The sequence below is a fragment of the Neomonachus schauinslandi genome, chromosome 2, assembly GCF_002201575.2.
Source record: "Neomonachus schauinslandi chromosome 2, ASM220157v2, whole genome shotgun sequence".
In the NCBI taxonomy this organism is placed as follows: Eukaryota; Metazoa; Chordata; class Mammalia; order Carnivora; family Phocidae; genus Neomonachus; species Neomonachus schauinslandi.
The window spans coordinates 69,092,303-69,108,822 of NC_058404.1; the positions used below are offsets into that span (position 1 = coordinate 69,092,303).

The 16,520-nt window shown below is 39.2% G+C and overlaps 1 protein-coding gene across 2 annotated transcripts in view; it reads right to left on the reverse strand.

Annotated features, from left to right (window-relative positions):
- Positions 1–16,520, reverse strand: part of RXFP1 (relaxin family peptide receptor 1) — a 98,398-nt gene that overhangs the window by 43,919 nt on the left and 37,959 nt on the right. Inside the window, exon 2 of one of the 2 annotated variants that reach the window (XM_021698881.2) lies at positions 14,835–14,972. In XM_021698881.2, the coding sequence (XP_021554556.1) occupies positions 14,835–14,972 (138 nt within the window). Of the gene's footprint in view, positions 1–14,834; positions 14,973–16,520 lie in introns of those variants that run through there. The other variant, XM_044912588.1, reaches the window with a different exon arrangement.

The following is a 16,520-nucleotide window of genomic DNA, read 5'->3' on the forward strand; positions in this document are numbered from 1 at the left end:
TTTCCTGGTTTGGTCGTGTTTGTTGGCTTTTTGGCAAGTTTTTATTTTTAAAAACTTGGTTCATATCTTTAGATATAAGAAAGGAGAATTTTGTGAGAGATTTTGATTCCCCCATTTTATTTTATTTAAAAAAATTTTTTAATAAAGATTTTATTTATTTATTTGTCAGAGAGAGAGAGATACACAGAGAGAGAAAGCACAAGCAGGGGCAGAGGGCAGAGAGAGAAACAGGCTCCCCGCTGAGCAAGGAGCCCGATGTGGGACTCGATCCCAGGACCCTGGGATCATGACCTGAGCCGAAGGCAGACGCTTAACGACTGAGCCACCCAGGCGTCCCTCGATTCCCCCATTTTAGCAGAGAAATTGAATATTAGCACTTAGCACTGAGAAAACTTATACTTAGCAAATACCTACTACACTGTAATAGGTACTTTATTTTGTCCACATAACTCTATCTGATCATTATTGTCATCTCCATTTACAGGTGGAAAAACTGCTTCTAAGAAGTTTAAGTGAAACAGATTACTAAAAATTACTAAAGAGTTAAAATAATAGAATTATTTGCACATTCTAAGTCAAATACATGATTTATCAGTTGATAGTCTACCTACAGAATTCCAACTTTTGCGTGATGTTGGCTTTAAATATCTAGTTATTACTGTTTACTACCTATTTTTCTGTTGTCTGTTTCATTTCCATTATTGAGGCTCTTACATCAGAATTGCGTGAGCTATACAAAAATTCATTAAAATAACAACCAGAAGTAGTTATTAACTGAAATTTACATTCATTGCTTTGTTACTTATGGAATAAATCATTAAAATATTACTAAAAATTAATTTAAAAAACAAATTAATTTTCATATTTATGTTATGATTGTTTATATATTTATAAATGTTATAAATAAAACAAGTAAGATAAGTCATTTGGCTCTGGCTATGTTGAGGCATTAATTATTTTTATAAGCAAGTTTGTTGTGTATCTACAGAGCAAGGGAGGAAGTGGTTTGCAAATGTCTGAAGAATTTCTCCTTGCAGGCTGCCAGCGCCTTGTTGGCTTTGTACGAGGGGAATGTACACACCCTATGTTCATGTTCATGTTCTGAGACATCCACCCAGACCTCAGAAAACAGCAATGGAAATCAGGTGAGGTGACAGCATTCCAGAACACAGGGCTGTTGCTGTGGTTAGTGTTTCACAGCTGCTAGGAAATTTATGAGATTAAGGGGTTGGGTCAGTGCCAGTAGATGTTGATTTTCCTTCACTCTGGTTCTTAGCAGGCCCTGTATTGAACTTAACTTTTACAAATGAACTATTTCAATGTGCTGCATTTTTACCATTAACTTACAGTGCAGTGCTTAAAATCACGGGTTTGGGGCCTTGTGCTAATCCTTTGTCCCTCACCATTGCTCTCTAATTTAAGGGGTTCACTGTATATGGCCTTGGTTGCAACATTTAGGTCCAACAAATTCATACAGTGTAGTTATTTATGCTGCTTCTCTTTTCTTTTTCTTTTTTTAAAGATTTATTTATTTGGGGTGCCTGGGTGGCTCAGTGGTTAAGCATCTGCCTTCAGCTCAGGTCATGATCCCAGGGTCCTGGGATCAAGCCCTGCATCGGGCTCCCTGCTCAGTGGGGATCCTGCTTCTCCCTCTCCCACTCCCCCTGCTTGTGTTCTCTCTCCTGCTCACTCTCTCTCTTTCTTTCAAATAAATAAATAAAATCTCGGGGAAAAAAGATTTATTTATTTATTTTAGAGAGAGAGAGCAAGCGGGAGTCGGGGGGTGGGGGCGGAGAAGGGCAGGGAGAGGAAGAGAGAACCTCAAGCAGACTGCCCTCTGAGCACGGAGCCCTAGGCAGGGCTCAATCCCAGGACCCTGAGATCATGACCTGAACTGAAACCGAGAGTTGGGCATTTAACTGACTGAGCCACCCAGGAGCCCCTCTTTTCTTTTTCTTAATCTATTCCTTTTCTCTCCCTTCCTACCTTATTGTACCTCAACACAACACACACACATAAAAAAAAGAGAGAGAGAAAAGAGGAGAAAAAGAGGTGATATCAGGATAGATGTGGGGAATTTTAGAACGCAGAAAGAAACGGGACAAACCTGCTTATACTTCCCCAAGATAGAACATACCTTTTCCGGGGAGATCTCTTTTTCAACAGCAACATCTTCAAACACACAAGCTTTTTAGTAATTAGCTTTTACCTTCCCTTCTGTCTTCCCAAAGCATTTGCTTCTTCCCACCCATTACTTCCTCCCACCAGAAGGCAGGAACATAGAACATAAAAATTGTAGCCAAAATTGCAAAGTTGGAAACTTAGCATTTTTAAGAAAACAGCTTTTGGTATATGTGTTTCTATATTTTAATTCCTTCATTTTTAAGGACGTCTGGGGCAGTGAGCAGAATGGTTTTTCATACTTGAGTAATGATCCCACTGAAGTTTGATTCTCCGATTTCTCTTGAGGTATCCCGAGGTAGTGTAATGAGTGCTGTTCTTAAATAACACTGTGGTAGGGACTATGGGTTCCTATGTGTCAGTATTGCTGCATGAGCAGCATTGATGACAGATATATATGTTTACTAAAAAAGTGATTTTTCTAGCTAAAAAATGATGTAATGATGCTAGTGTTAAAAAGGAGACAGCAGGCCCCAAATGGTGTCACTGGTGCTAATCCCCACATCAGCAAACCGAGACTTAATACCTAACTTAACTGCAGTCTTAACTCCCCAGGAATGTGACCTTTAACCAGCCAACCTGAAATTTCTCGGTCAGCACTAGGAGGTAATCTGCTGATAACCCCCTTCGGTTTCTCTTAGGAGGGCAACCTTGCCTAAAACAATGCATTCTTTGTTAATAATTTCTTTTTTTTGGTTCCCTCTCTGCCTTTAGAAAACTTTTCTTTCTTTTTTTTTTAAAGATTTTATTTATTTATTTGAGAGAGAGAGAACATGAGCAGAGGAGAGGGGCAGAGGGAGAGGGAGAAGCAGACTCTCCCCTGAACAGGGAGCCCAATTCGGGACTCGATCCCAGGACTCTGGGATCATGACCTGAGCCGAAGGCAGACGCTTAACCTACTGAGCCACCCAGGTGCCCCTAGAAACCTTTCCTTTTCTATGGCTCAACAGAGCTTCTTTCTACCTGTTAGCTTGGATGCTGCTCAATTCATGAATCATTAAATAAAGCCAATTTGATCAATTTATTCAGTTGAATATTTGTTAGCTAACACAGTGTGGATAAAAATTGATGACACAGACCAAGAAAAATCTGGTGTGCATGCTGCATGGGCTCAGTAGATATTCGCTGAGTGAATGAATGAATGAATGAATGAATGAGGCTCTATCCTCAAACACACTTCAGAGAAAACCCAGTCTCTTCTTCTACAGTAAAATTTGGGAACTGGGGCACTTACCGAAAACACAGTTTTCCAGGATCTTCTACTGGACATTCTGATTTACGTGGTCAGTAGGGGGTCTAGGGATCTATATTTTTCATAGGTGTCCCAGCTGAGTCTTAGAGCAAAGTTTGGGAGAACTGCATTAGGAAATTCACCACAGTCAGCTAGAGCCCTTCCCACATGCAGTGGAACACAGCTAGATTTCGTAACAGAAAAATCCTGTCAATCAGAGGAAGCATATTTCTTTTCCTTCAGCAAAGTTGCTGACTATTAATAACGAGTAGTCCAAGCACTTAAATAAGACTAATGCAAGTGGTCCCTCATTTAAGGGCACGTTGCTTATATCTTTCTTATTACACTTACTGTAATCTGCTTCATACTATGCTTATTTATATGTGTATTTTATCTCCTTATGAGAGTATAGTAGGAAATAATCTTATAAACGTAAGTATTTTTTATATACTTCAGTGACTACAGAGTACTTTTTAGCATATTTAAAATGTGGTATAGGAAATACTAAAACATTATTTCACTTGCACCAAGTATTTGTTATAATTTAGTTTTATGGAAAAGTGAATTACACATCAATTAGAATTCTGGACAAGGTACCTCTCCCACCCATGTTCTCAGATTCTCCTGGCATTCGTGTGGGGTGCGGGGCAGGGGTGGAGGATCAAGGGATGAGGTCTGGATGTGAATGGGAAAGGTCCAAGTTTCTTTGCTTTCTTCTTTTTTTTAAATATGTTTTTATTTATTTTAGGTAGACTCCATAGCCAACGTGGGGCTTGAACTCACGACCCTGAGATCAAGAGTCACATGCCCCACTGACTGAGCCAGCCAGGCACACCCCAGGTCCAAGTTTCTTGAATGCACTAATTTGCTATGGTGCTATATCACGCTTTCCTCAAATAGTTTCCTGGGTTTCTCCATGAGAAGAGAGCTCTGTGGTGAAATATGTTTGGAAATGCTGCATCCTATATCTCCGCTTAGGATTAATAATGCATGCTGGCAGGAGGAAAGGAGAAAGGCATTAAAGAAATATCTTGAATTTTGTTGAATTCTTGTTAAAGACGCCATACGTTTTGGAAAGTGTTTGCTTTTGCATTTGCATAAGAAAGAGTATGCCTAGATCACTGGTTTTCAAAACGTACGTAGATCCAGGACCAGCAGCATCAGCATCACTTGGGGACTTGGAAGAAAAGCATATTCTTGAGCCACACTCCAGAGGCACTGAATCTGAAACCGGAGATGGGGCCGAGCCATCTAGGTTTTAACAAGCCTGCTCAAGTTTGAAAACTGCTGCTGTGGACTGATTAATCACTTTCTAGGTGTTCTGAATACGGCAATAAAATTGTCTGTGCATCGGAAAGTGAATCATTCCAAAATGTTAATGAGTGTGGGGTGCCTGGGTGGCTCAGTCGTTAAGCGTCTGCCTTCGGCTCAGGTCATGATCCCAGGGTCCTGGGATCGAGCCCCGTGTGGGCCTCCTTGCTCGGCGGGAATCCTGCTTCTCCCTCTCCCACTCCCCCTGCTTGTGCTCTCTCTCTTGCTGTGTCTCTCTCTGTCAAATAAATAAATAAAATCTTAAAAAAAAAATGTTAACAAGTATGGTACTCATCTGCTGTGTTTGTTAAACGCAGATTTCTGGGCTCCTGTACCACCTACAAGATCAGCATTTCAGGGGGTGGAGCTCCGAACTCCAGCGCCTCTCACCAGCCTTGGGGACAATGCTGCAGCTGGTTCTGAGACCTGGCTTCCCAAAAGTTCCCACGGATTTGCAGGAGCCACTCCTGGGTACTTTTGATATTTGGATTTTGAATAATCAAAAGTTAAGGGACTTGAGTCTCTGAGAGGAGGCCAGAACAAAGGAGGATATAAGGATGCTGCACTGAATGGTCTCCTCTTTTATTCAAACGAAGGCATATGTCCTATGGGTTACAGAGCATACCTGCTTATTGACTAATGAATGAATAATTTATAAAGTTTGGATTTAGGTAAAGTGGGGCATTCCTGATTCTTAGACCTTTAGTCAATTCTCAGCACCCATTCTTGGGATATATGGAGAATCTTTTTCTCAGAAAGTAATGATCCCCAAAGTAGAGGAGCCCGGGGCCATTAGAATCAACCTTTGGACGCTGGCTGGTCAGGCAGAACAATTCTCCCAGCTAACTATGTGACAATAGTAGTTTGCTGGAAAGAATGCGGTAGCCTCTTTGTAGGCTCTTAATACCTATGGAGGCAACTCTGAAGAAATTAAGGTGTGTGATGTTATCTTGGGCCTATTTTAAAGGAAATTAAGGCCATTAAAGAAACTGTCCTTTGTGGCCTATCTAGTAGGAAGTGCTCTGAGATGGAAGCCTTGGTGAAATTGACCCAAACATTGTTAAGCATTGTTGGATAAACAGTGAGGTTAAATTGAGGTTTGTCAGGATGCCCGGGTGGGCTCAGTCGGTTAAGCATCTGCCATCGGCTCAGGTCATGATCCCAGGGTCCTGGGATTGAGTCCGCATCGGGCTCCTTGCTCGGCAGGGAATCTGCTTCTCCCTCTGCCTGCAACTCCCCCTGCTTGTGCTCTCTCTCTCTCTTTCTCTGACAAATAAATAAAATCTTAAAAAAAAAAAAAAGAAATTGAGGTTTGTCGAGCAAAGGGGAAAAAAAAAGAGAGGGGCAAACCAAGAAACAGACTCTTGACTGTAGAGAACAAACTGATGATCACCAGACAGGAGGTGGGTGGGGGGAGGGGTGAAATAGGTGATGGGGATTCAGGAGGGCACTTGTCGCGATGAGCACCAGGTGTTGTATGGAAGCGTTGAATCACAGGTGTTGAATCCATACTACACTGTATTTTAACTAACTGGAATTTAAATAAAAGCTTAAAAAAATAAACTGAGGTTTGTCTGTATAGAAAAGTCAAGGGTTCAGCTACCTAGGTAGTGCCAGTGCTATTTTGAGAATAAGAGATCGAAAACCACGTATTTTTGAGCATACAATGCATGTTTGTGTATTAATACATACTCATGACCCATGTCACTTTTCCTCTTGCATTTTTAACCTTAAAAAAGGTAAGTCACCGGGCGCCTGGGTGGCTCAGATGGTTAAGCGTCTGCCTTCGGCTCAGGTCATGATTCCAGGGTCCTGGGATTGAGTTCCGCATCGGGCTCCCTGCTCCATGGGAAGCCTGCTTCTCCCTGTGCCTCTCTCTCTCTCTCTATCTCTCATGAATAAATAAATAAAATCTTTTTTAAAAAAAAAGGTAAGCCACCAACTTTAAATGGAATATTCTAAAGTGAGAAGAGCTAAGTTCTACATCAAACTGCCTGGCATTGCCATCATTCTGACAACTGGATAAAAAGCTGTATTTAGGAAATGAAGGGATATTTGATGTTCCAGAATTTTCAATTCAGGCTCAGTTACAAATTAAAGGAGTCCTTGAATACACTTCAAACATTCTTAACATCTTTTTAAAATTTAAAAATATATATCATCACCTTCACACTCGTAAATAAATACTGTGTATCTAATTCTCATAAGTTAGGAAGTGTCAAGCCAGTGACAGGAAAATATTTTGGGGTATGAGCAAAGTTTTTCTTCCCTTGAATTTTTTTGCATTCTCTGTCCTTTTTCCTACAGCAGGCAGCTAAATTTTCCCACTTTCATTGCCTTGGGGAAAGGATAAGCAGAAGCTTACAGATAACAAAAGGAGTCAAATTCTTAGCATTTGATTTTCAAAGGCCTATATTTGAGCATTGAGATTTGGAAAAACAAAAAAGGAGGGCGGGCTTTGCTGTTCCTCCTCTGCACAAGATACCTGGACCAGAGAAGGAGAGAATGGAAGCGTCTTCTTGCCTTCCCTTTTCCCTAGGCAGCAGAATCTGGGGGAAACCAGAAACTCCTTACCTTCATTACATCTGCAAAGACCTTATTTCCAAATAAGGTCACATTCTGAGGTTGTAGGTGGACATAAATTTTTAGCAGATACTAGCCTACTGTGCCACTCAAAATGTATTAGAAGAGATTGCTCTTTCCCCTGTGGATTATAGAAATACTAACATGGAAACAGAATAACAAATGTCTTCATCCTTTTTCCTGTAGACATCCTTTTCCTCTGCTAAAGTGAGGAATGTTCAAAGAAAGAGTCTACAGAGGGACTCTGTAGAGGCACCCAGGCACCTGAGAGATCAGAGCTCGGGTCTTCATGGTAGAGTAATTCAACTTGGCTCCAATAGGGGGATGAGGTGGGTTGATGTGACTTTGACGGGGAGCCCTCTTTGTATGACCATCTGCTTATAATACAAAAGAAAGAATGCTAGCAAATTTCTAATCTGGAAATGCAGAGTTCTTTTTAAATAAGAATCTAGAGGTAGTGAATAAATGCCATAGGATCTGAGAATTTGATTCTACTTTAATATTTCATTTTTACTACTGAGTTAGCACTCAGTTTAAAATGGACGTAAATGATTTCTCAGTGAAGGCCCTCACCTTTTTGTAATCCAATTCCCTCAGTATTTACCCAGATGTATTCTCCCAAGTATCTGAGAGTTTTAGCCAAAAAAGCAAAAGGTCCCACTTTTTTTGGTTTGTCATTCTTGCAACAAATACTGCTCTAATGATTCCTGAAGACTTTTTTTTTTTCCTTTTTTGGGGGGGCTCTAGCCTTTTTGATTGCATCTGTGACAGTTCTGAGAGGAAAAATGGGTTAGTGATACATGGCAAAAACATATGTTTTTGTTCATTTTCATATTGAAGTTTATCAGTAAGGATCAAAGTTATAAAAATGGTGCAATTGATTTTGACAAATGTATGTCTATATATGTCTATAAATTCTGTATTGCCCAAATATTTTAGGAAGAAAGGGATTTTTGTGCATGCAGTGGAAAACTTTAAATCTATTGTTTTTGTTTTCATTGTGTCCATGAAAAATATTCAGTGAGTAGATGTGTTATATTTTTTATACTGAGACATTTTATTTTATTTTTATATTCAGTAAACTATCCCATTATCGAGAAATTATTTTTTAAAAGAAAACTGGGAATTCAATAGCCAAATCAGAGTGCTTCTTTAAAATGCCTGTGATAATACAAAGGTTGTATTTTTTTTCCAAATATATTTAGTTCATATTCCAGTTCAATACATGCAGAATCAGTTTAATTTATTTAATGGTGTTTCATTTTTTTGGTGACTCTGCTAAATTTTATTACTACTATTTTGATTTGACTTACTTTTCCACTTTAACAATTATTATTGGTGTCAATGTTAAATAGCTTGGAGGTATTTTTTTTGGATGTATCTTAAAAATTCTAATTAAGGAAAAGTAGCCCCCTTCCATTACAAAAAAATTTTTATTTGGCAATATACTGTTAAGTTGTAAATGATCCCTCTCAAATTGATTTTTAGCTGTGGGCTTTTCTTTAATTTATATGTTAAGATACTGTATTTTATGTGATTATAAATATATTTAATGCTGCTTATTCAAATATGCATGAGGTTTACATATTTTGAAAAGAACCAACTTTCTGACTTAATTTAATTAGCATTAAACAGAATATAAACTTGAATATCTTAAAAATGAACAGCCAGGGGAACACAAATTATCCAGATACTGTAAAATGAGAAGAAGGAAAAAAAAAAAAAACCCATAGCTGGTGAAGGGAATTCAGTAATAAGATGCAAGAGAAATAACTGCATTTCATCATTTTTATCACCCGGGCCCTCTCAACTTCCCTTTCATGCTTGTCTTTTCCTCTATTCTTTTCTCTTTCAAACCAAGTCCATCACGATATTCATTCAGGGAAGTTGGTGGTAAAATTCTGTTATCCTTCCTGAGATGTCCCAGCCTACTCACCCATGGACAGCAACAGCATGTCAGCTGACCATGGTTGAGGTTTTGACCAGAGTTCAATTTTTTTTTAATATATTTCTAGATAGATGACTGCAACCATTGCAGTGTCAGGGTTTCTTACGGAAACAAACACATTTGATTATAATTATAATGGAGTTTGTTAGCAAGTGAGCATGCTGGCGTACCATATGGAACACTTGATTCTAGTTTATTTCTACTGATGCTACTATTTCACATGTATTCCTTATTTTCTGCTCACTTGGGTGTAGGTCAGTGGTTCTCAAAATGTAGTGTGCATCAGAATGACTTGAAGAGCTTGCAGAAACATCGTTGAGCCACTGGCTGAGTTTCAGATTCAACTGGGCTGGTCCGGGGCCTGAGAACTTGCATTCTTAACAACTTCGTGGCTAATGCTGAAGGGTTTGGTCCAGAACTACACTGGGAGATTCGCTGGTCTAGATGAATTTTAGGAGAGATATATTTCTTTTCTTTTCTTAAAGATTTTATTTATTTGTTCATAAGAGGCAGAGAGAGAGAGAGAGAGGCAGAGGGAGAAGCAGGCTCCCTGCTGAGCAGGGAGCCCGATACGGGACTCGATCCCAGGACCCTGGGATCATGACCTGAGCCGAAGGCAGACGCTTAAACATCTGAGCCACCCAGGCACCTGAGAGATATATTTCTGACATAAGACCAGTAATAGTTTAACATAGTATTTGTTACATAGACATGTTTTCATAAGAAGAGATTATGATTTCACCCATATTTCCAAAACTGGATTTGAGGGTTTTCAAATGTTGGCAATGGTGAATAAAGGAGGTTTTAAAATAGCATACTCTTTTTGGTCTAATAAAAACATTTTAATATTAATTGCTTTTCAGATGTCACTTGTATTTTTAATAATTAGTATTTTTGATTAAACAAAATGCTGTTCATTTTCATATGCCAAGATTTAAGGTCTTTATATACATCTATAGCTAGAACTTGAGTTATTTCATCTGTGATCTGAATATTTTATTTTAATGAATGAATTCGCTGCTCATGTCAGAGGTCCTTAAGACAACAAATTAGCAAAACTTTCAGAAGAGGGGGGGCCTGGGTGGTTCAGTCGTTAAGTGTCTGCCTTGAGCTCAGGTCATGATCCCAGATTTCTGGGATTGAGCCCCACATCGGGCTCCCTGCTCAGCAACAAGCCTGCTTCTCCCTCTCCCGCTCCCCCTGCTTGTGTTCCCTCTCTCACTGTCTCTCTCTCTCTCTCTCTGTCAAATAAATACATAAAATCTTAAAAAACAAAACAAAACAAAACAAACCTTTCAGAACAGATTGCTTATACTATTTTGACTCAACTTGCTTCACACTTCCCTTTGTACATACAGACCAGGATTTCCCTGTTTTGAAGTCCAATCAAATATAAACAATTCCTGGGATCAAATTAAAAAGATGTAAACTCCAGAGTAACTACTGAATATAGGGGTCAATAATCTGATCTGCACAGATTGATTCCCTGATCTATCTATTTTTCATCTATCTATCTATCTATCTGTCTATCTATCTATCATTTATCTATCTATTTCTATTTATAGATACCATACCATACTATAGATATATGTAATTCACTTAATTCTCACAACAAATTTATCATTCCAATCTCACAAATAAGGAAAATGGGACTGAGTCAAAAATGATTTGCCCAGGCAGGTAACAACAGATAGAAAGAGGCACTTCTAGGATCTGAGCCTGAACTTTCTGATGCCTGGTTGAGGAATCTTCCAACAATTCTGTTTCTATTTAAAGAGAAATCAAAGAAGATAAGGAAAAGTCGTTACTGTTGTGATTGGTTTTGTAAACTATTGACAATATAATAATTTTACATGAGTGAATTCGGAGTGCTAATTAGGGGAAATTGATTCCAACTCAGGATTAAATAGTTTTTTAGGAGATTTCTGTTTTAGTCAATGACAGGGATTAGGAATCTTTTTTGCCTTTTAAAAGCTATAAAACCTTTTGCAAAGGTTTGATGATATGGACACTGTTTTTATTGAAAGTCTACATGTGCACAAATACACAGCATTTTATAGTTTCCAGGGAATTCACAGAACCCCCTGAAGATTTTCTTTCTTTCTTTTTTTTTTTTTAAGATTTTATTATTTATTTGACAGAGAGAGACACAGCAAGAGAGGGAACACAAGCAGGGGGAGTGGGAGAGGGAGAAGCAGACTTCCCGCTGAGCAGGGAGTCCGACGCGGGCCTCGATCCCAGGACCCTGGGATCATGACCTGAGCCGAAGGCAGATGCTTAACGACTGAGCCACCCAGGTGCACGCCCCTCCAAGATTTACTTGAACCTCCGAGTCTACTTACAATAAAATACAAGCCACTATTCTGGGATACAAAGCCCAAGGGTGCAGTAGGGGTAGCGGGTATCTATTGAGTGCCACATGGAAATTAAAAGCAACTGCTTGGGTTTTTTTTCTTTGGAGGTAAAGATATTAAAATCTTTTTAACAACCAGTTTATAAACTTAATGAGGTGAGAGAAATGATAATTAAAGTCTAATTTATGAATATTGTGATGGACTTGGTTTGAGAGAGAAAAGAATAGAGGAAAAGACAAGCATGAAAGGGAAGTTGAGAGAGAGTGAAAAAAGGGATGGGGACAGTTACGGGGGCAGAATGGAAGTGGGGAGACACATGGAAACGATAAGATGGAAGGAGAGAGAATGGCCCTCATATCCACAGAGAGTTGAATAAAGACTGGGAGGGAGAAAAAGTCAAAGAGGTGGAAAAAGAAGAAACCATGATGGGTGGATACATCTCTAACCTGATTTTTATTCCGATTGGTTTGTTTTCACAAGAGTTAAGCCCATGCTTGTCACCAGAACTCAAATTCTAAGTATAAAGAAATAGGCCTTAATATTTTCTCTGTTATATTCTCTCTATTAAAATTCACCAAGATAATAACTTAATTAAGGATAACTAACATAATTAAGGTACAAATATACAAATCTACACAGTTTACCTTCCCCCCCCCAAATAAACTATAATTACATTTTCAGGAGATGTGGGAAAACTTACCCACCTCCTGACTATCCCATAATCAATAGGATACACGCGCATCCACCAGCCCACACACACGCACACACACATCTACTTGTATAAACATATAACTACAAAAGCAAGCATATGGAAAAATATAATTCCTTCAAATATGCTGTTTCAATAAGTAAATAGACAAACCATGGTTGTTCCTAGAGATATTTAAATTGTTTAACTAACAGGACTTCCTAAAGTCACCAGGTGGGGACTCTGAGTCACTGAGAGTTAATACCAATGCTTGTGGGAAAAGCAATGATAATAGCACCTGTGGTAGATTTGCAGAAGAGGTTGCAGTCACTGCCCTCCCTCTGCCCAAGCCCCTGGCAGTGTGCCTTTGCAGCCCCTCTTAGCAGGGGTAGGGGTCCATTTGACCCCTTGAAACAGGGCCGACCTTGTGACTCGCTTTGGCAAGGACATGGGGCGAGTGCGCCATTTTTGAGCCTAGGAGTCAAGAGGCCTTGTACGCTTCCAGTTCACTCCGGGGTGCCATGTCTCTACTGTGAGAACAAGCTTGGCTTAACCTGTGGGAGGATCACTCTGGAGCTGAGTCACTCTAGTTATCCCAGGCATGACGACAAAGCTGATCCACAGATCCGCAGATGCCTGAGAAAGTCCAACTGAGCTGAGTTGTTGACCCACCGAATGGCCAGCGAAATAGATGATTACTTCTTATGTCACTAAGTTTGTAATAATAACAGCTCGCTGATACACAAGTTAACATTTACTGAATGCTAATTACGTGTCAAGTACTGGGCTGAGCATCTTAGATACAGGATCTCACTGAATCTTTTGAAGACTGGGTGGTCACAGATACTTTTATTATTCTCATTTCACAGAGCAGAAAACAGCCATTTTTACCCTCTTCATAGCCAGAACTGAAGTCCAGATCTCCCGAGCCTGATCTCCACACTCTAATGTCATAGTACCTCCATCTGAATTTGCTGGATGGTAAATCCTGAGAAACTTGAGTAACTAAGTATTATCACGGTGAGGATTGTTACTTTTGTTACTTGGTTTCTTTAAATTTAGCACTCAAGCAGGAGCTCCCAAGCTTTTTTTTTCGCTGAGAAACTACTTTTGGTGGCAAATTTCCTGTCCCACCAAGTTTTTTCCTGCTTCTGACCAACATTTCCATTGGTGGGAAGCCCTGAAGCCACTCCCTCTATCTGAACTGCTTGCAACTTGAGAGTGGCTGGCAGTGGGCAGAACACTGTTTTCTTTTCTTCTTCTTTTTTTTAAAATTTGTTCAGTATTCAGGTATTTTAACGAGATAGAATATATATTTTTATATTACATATAAAAATTTATATTTATATATACTTATATCTAATATGTATTTATATATTATATTCACATATATATTTATATATATTTAAAAAATATTTTAAAAGAAGAAAACACATATGTATAGCCATCCAAATCAAAGGCAATTTTAGCTTAAGCTCACCAGTTTAGAAAGTGTGTTTTGAGTTAACCTCCACCACCTAGAGACAATGTTCCAAACACTGAAGTGTTAACTCCTTCAAAGTGGTGCCTTAAAAAGTCTCTAATACTTTAGGGAGTGAAGACATCAAGTCCTCCTCAGTGTATTATTTAGGCAGCACTTCAAATTGTCATGCATGTTTTTGTCCTCCAAAAATAGTACCTTGTTTCTCCATGAGTGAGAAATCTTATTATATTTACATTATTAACCAAAGCTCATTTTCCTAGTGAGTCAAATCCAGCCCACTGAAGTTCTTTTATACATTTGTGTTTTTGAGGCTTCAGAAATTTGAACAAAATTCTAACTGAAAGCCAAGTTTTCCAGATATTCTAGCTGGCCGGAAGCCCTACTTGTTGGCTTTATAAGATTATAAATAATGATTGTTCGTTAAGTAATAGGTAGGCTGGACTTAATTGTTTGTTCTTTTCTAGGAGGTCTCATTTGTCCTTCAGAACTGTAGTCAGCAAAAGATAAGAAAGGGCAATAGCTGTTAACACTTAACTAGCACCTGCTGTATGCCTCTTTCTTCTAATCTCTTACATATAATCTTCCCAAATTCAAAGGGTCAATTTCCAAACCCTTTCCTAACATGAGAAAAAGGAAGCAAAGAGAGGCTAAAACACATTCACAAGACTACATCATTGGTTATCGTTGTATCCGGGTTCAAACCCAGCAGTCTGGCTCCAGAGCCCATATTCTCAGTTTCTACACCCTTACCGGCAGAACGGTAAGACGGTAAGACGCTTCTGCCGGTAAGAGGCTAACTGGACCGGTTTGCGGGATAAAAAACTATGTGCACAATCACCACTTTCCTGAAATGTTGGCCGTGAGACTAACACATTGAAAAGAATGGATGCTTTAAGCTAATAAAAGAAATGTAAGATTTCCCTGAGTGACATCTATCTTGTATTTCAACTTAGTTTTCTCTTTCCCCTTTCCTCCTTACGAGATGTCTCAGCGACTTCACCTTCGCTGCATTCGCCCCGGGTCCTGCGGTGACTACGGGCAGGGGCTTCACTCACCGCAGTTGTCCTCATCTGCCTGGTTGCCACAGTCGTCCACTCCGTTGCAGTGAAGTAGCTGAGGCAGGCACTTGGTGATATTCCCGCAGGGGAAATAGCCGAGGGAACACTTGACATCCTGCCCGCTCCCAGGAACCACTGATGAAGAATGAGGAGAGAAGGTTAATATAAAAACATTTCAAAAAGTGGTTTTCTCCCAGTATCCTAAAACAGGTACTCTCATTCTGGCAGGTACAGCTCTCTATATGGGAGCCCCACCTTGCTCACTAGCCTGAGGCCAACTCTTTTCCAAGAACCTCCATGCAATTGGGACATTCTTTTCCATGTTCCCAGAAGATGCCAGGATTCTCCTTTCTTTGTCTTTTCTCATGTTGTTTCCCACGTGGAACGTCACAGATAACCATCCCCCTGTGGTTGGTTGCGGGAGCAGGGTTGGTGGGGGTGGTGGTGGCGTCCCCCCTGCTCCCGCAACCAATCCTTCTTTTTCTATGAAATGTCTGCCGTACTTTAGAGTTGAACTCAGTTCCTTTCTTCTCTTTCAAAAACCTCTCAGCCAATCATTTTAAAAATCAGGAATTTATTGAGTTCTCACTCAGAATCAAGGTTGGTCTGGTACTAGAGGAAGAAGACATAGAGACCATCAGGAAAGTACATGCACCTGCTCACTCACAGATTGGATAGCTCCTATGTGTGAGGCTTTGTGCAAGATTTTGTGCAAATGGCATTGAATGAAATAAAGTTCCTGACCTTTTCAGATGGGCTTCTTTCACTTAGTAACATGCATTTAGGGGTCCTCTATGTCTTTTTATGGCTTAATAACTAATTTCTTTTTAGTACTGAATAATATTCCATTGTCTGAATGTACCCACAGAAGGACATCTTGGTTGCACCCAAATTTTGGCAATTATGAATAAAGTTGCTATAAACATCCACATGCAGGTTTTTGTGTGGATATAAGTTAATTATGCCACTTTAAAACCTCAGATTTATATAAACTTTAAAGATTACTGGAGACTCCAAATGTAATTCTGTTGCTTATTATCCTTATCAAGTTTGTACCTGTTTGGAACTTTCTCGAATATTGTCAATTATAAGAAATAAGATCAGAATAGTTTGAACTGTCAATAGCATTTATTTTGTAAAAATGTATTTGTAATCTGTCATCAAGACATGAAAAGAATAAAAGTGGCTATTTTCTTTGTAAGATGCAGCAGGACATTTAATAACAGGGCAAGTGACATTTTTATAAAGAAATCTAGCTATGTCAGGTTTTGACTGTACTTAGTTTTTCAGAGCACATCATTTGTTGAAGGAAATGGTTAAATCTATGTAATAATGAGCTATGTTGTAAATAGTACCTTCACCTGTGAAATTATTTTAAAATTATCAATATTTTTCAACAAACTGATTAAAATGAAGTCAAAGGATTTGTGTACCACTGGATGTCACTGGTAGAACATCATACATTTCAGAGACTTCAAGTGTACATAAAATAAGGTTAATCTGTGTTGATACTGACTTTTGATATCTTTATTAATTTCTTAAGAACAAAATTTAAAATTTAAGGGTTTCAGGGGCGCCTGGCTGGGTCAGTCGGTAGAGCATGAGACTCTTGATCTCAGGTTCATGTGTTCGAGCCCCACACTGGGTGTGCAGCTTACTTAAAAAAATAAAAATCAAGGGTTT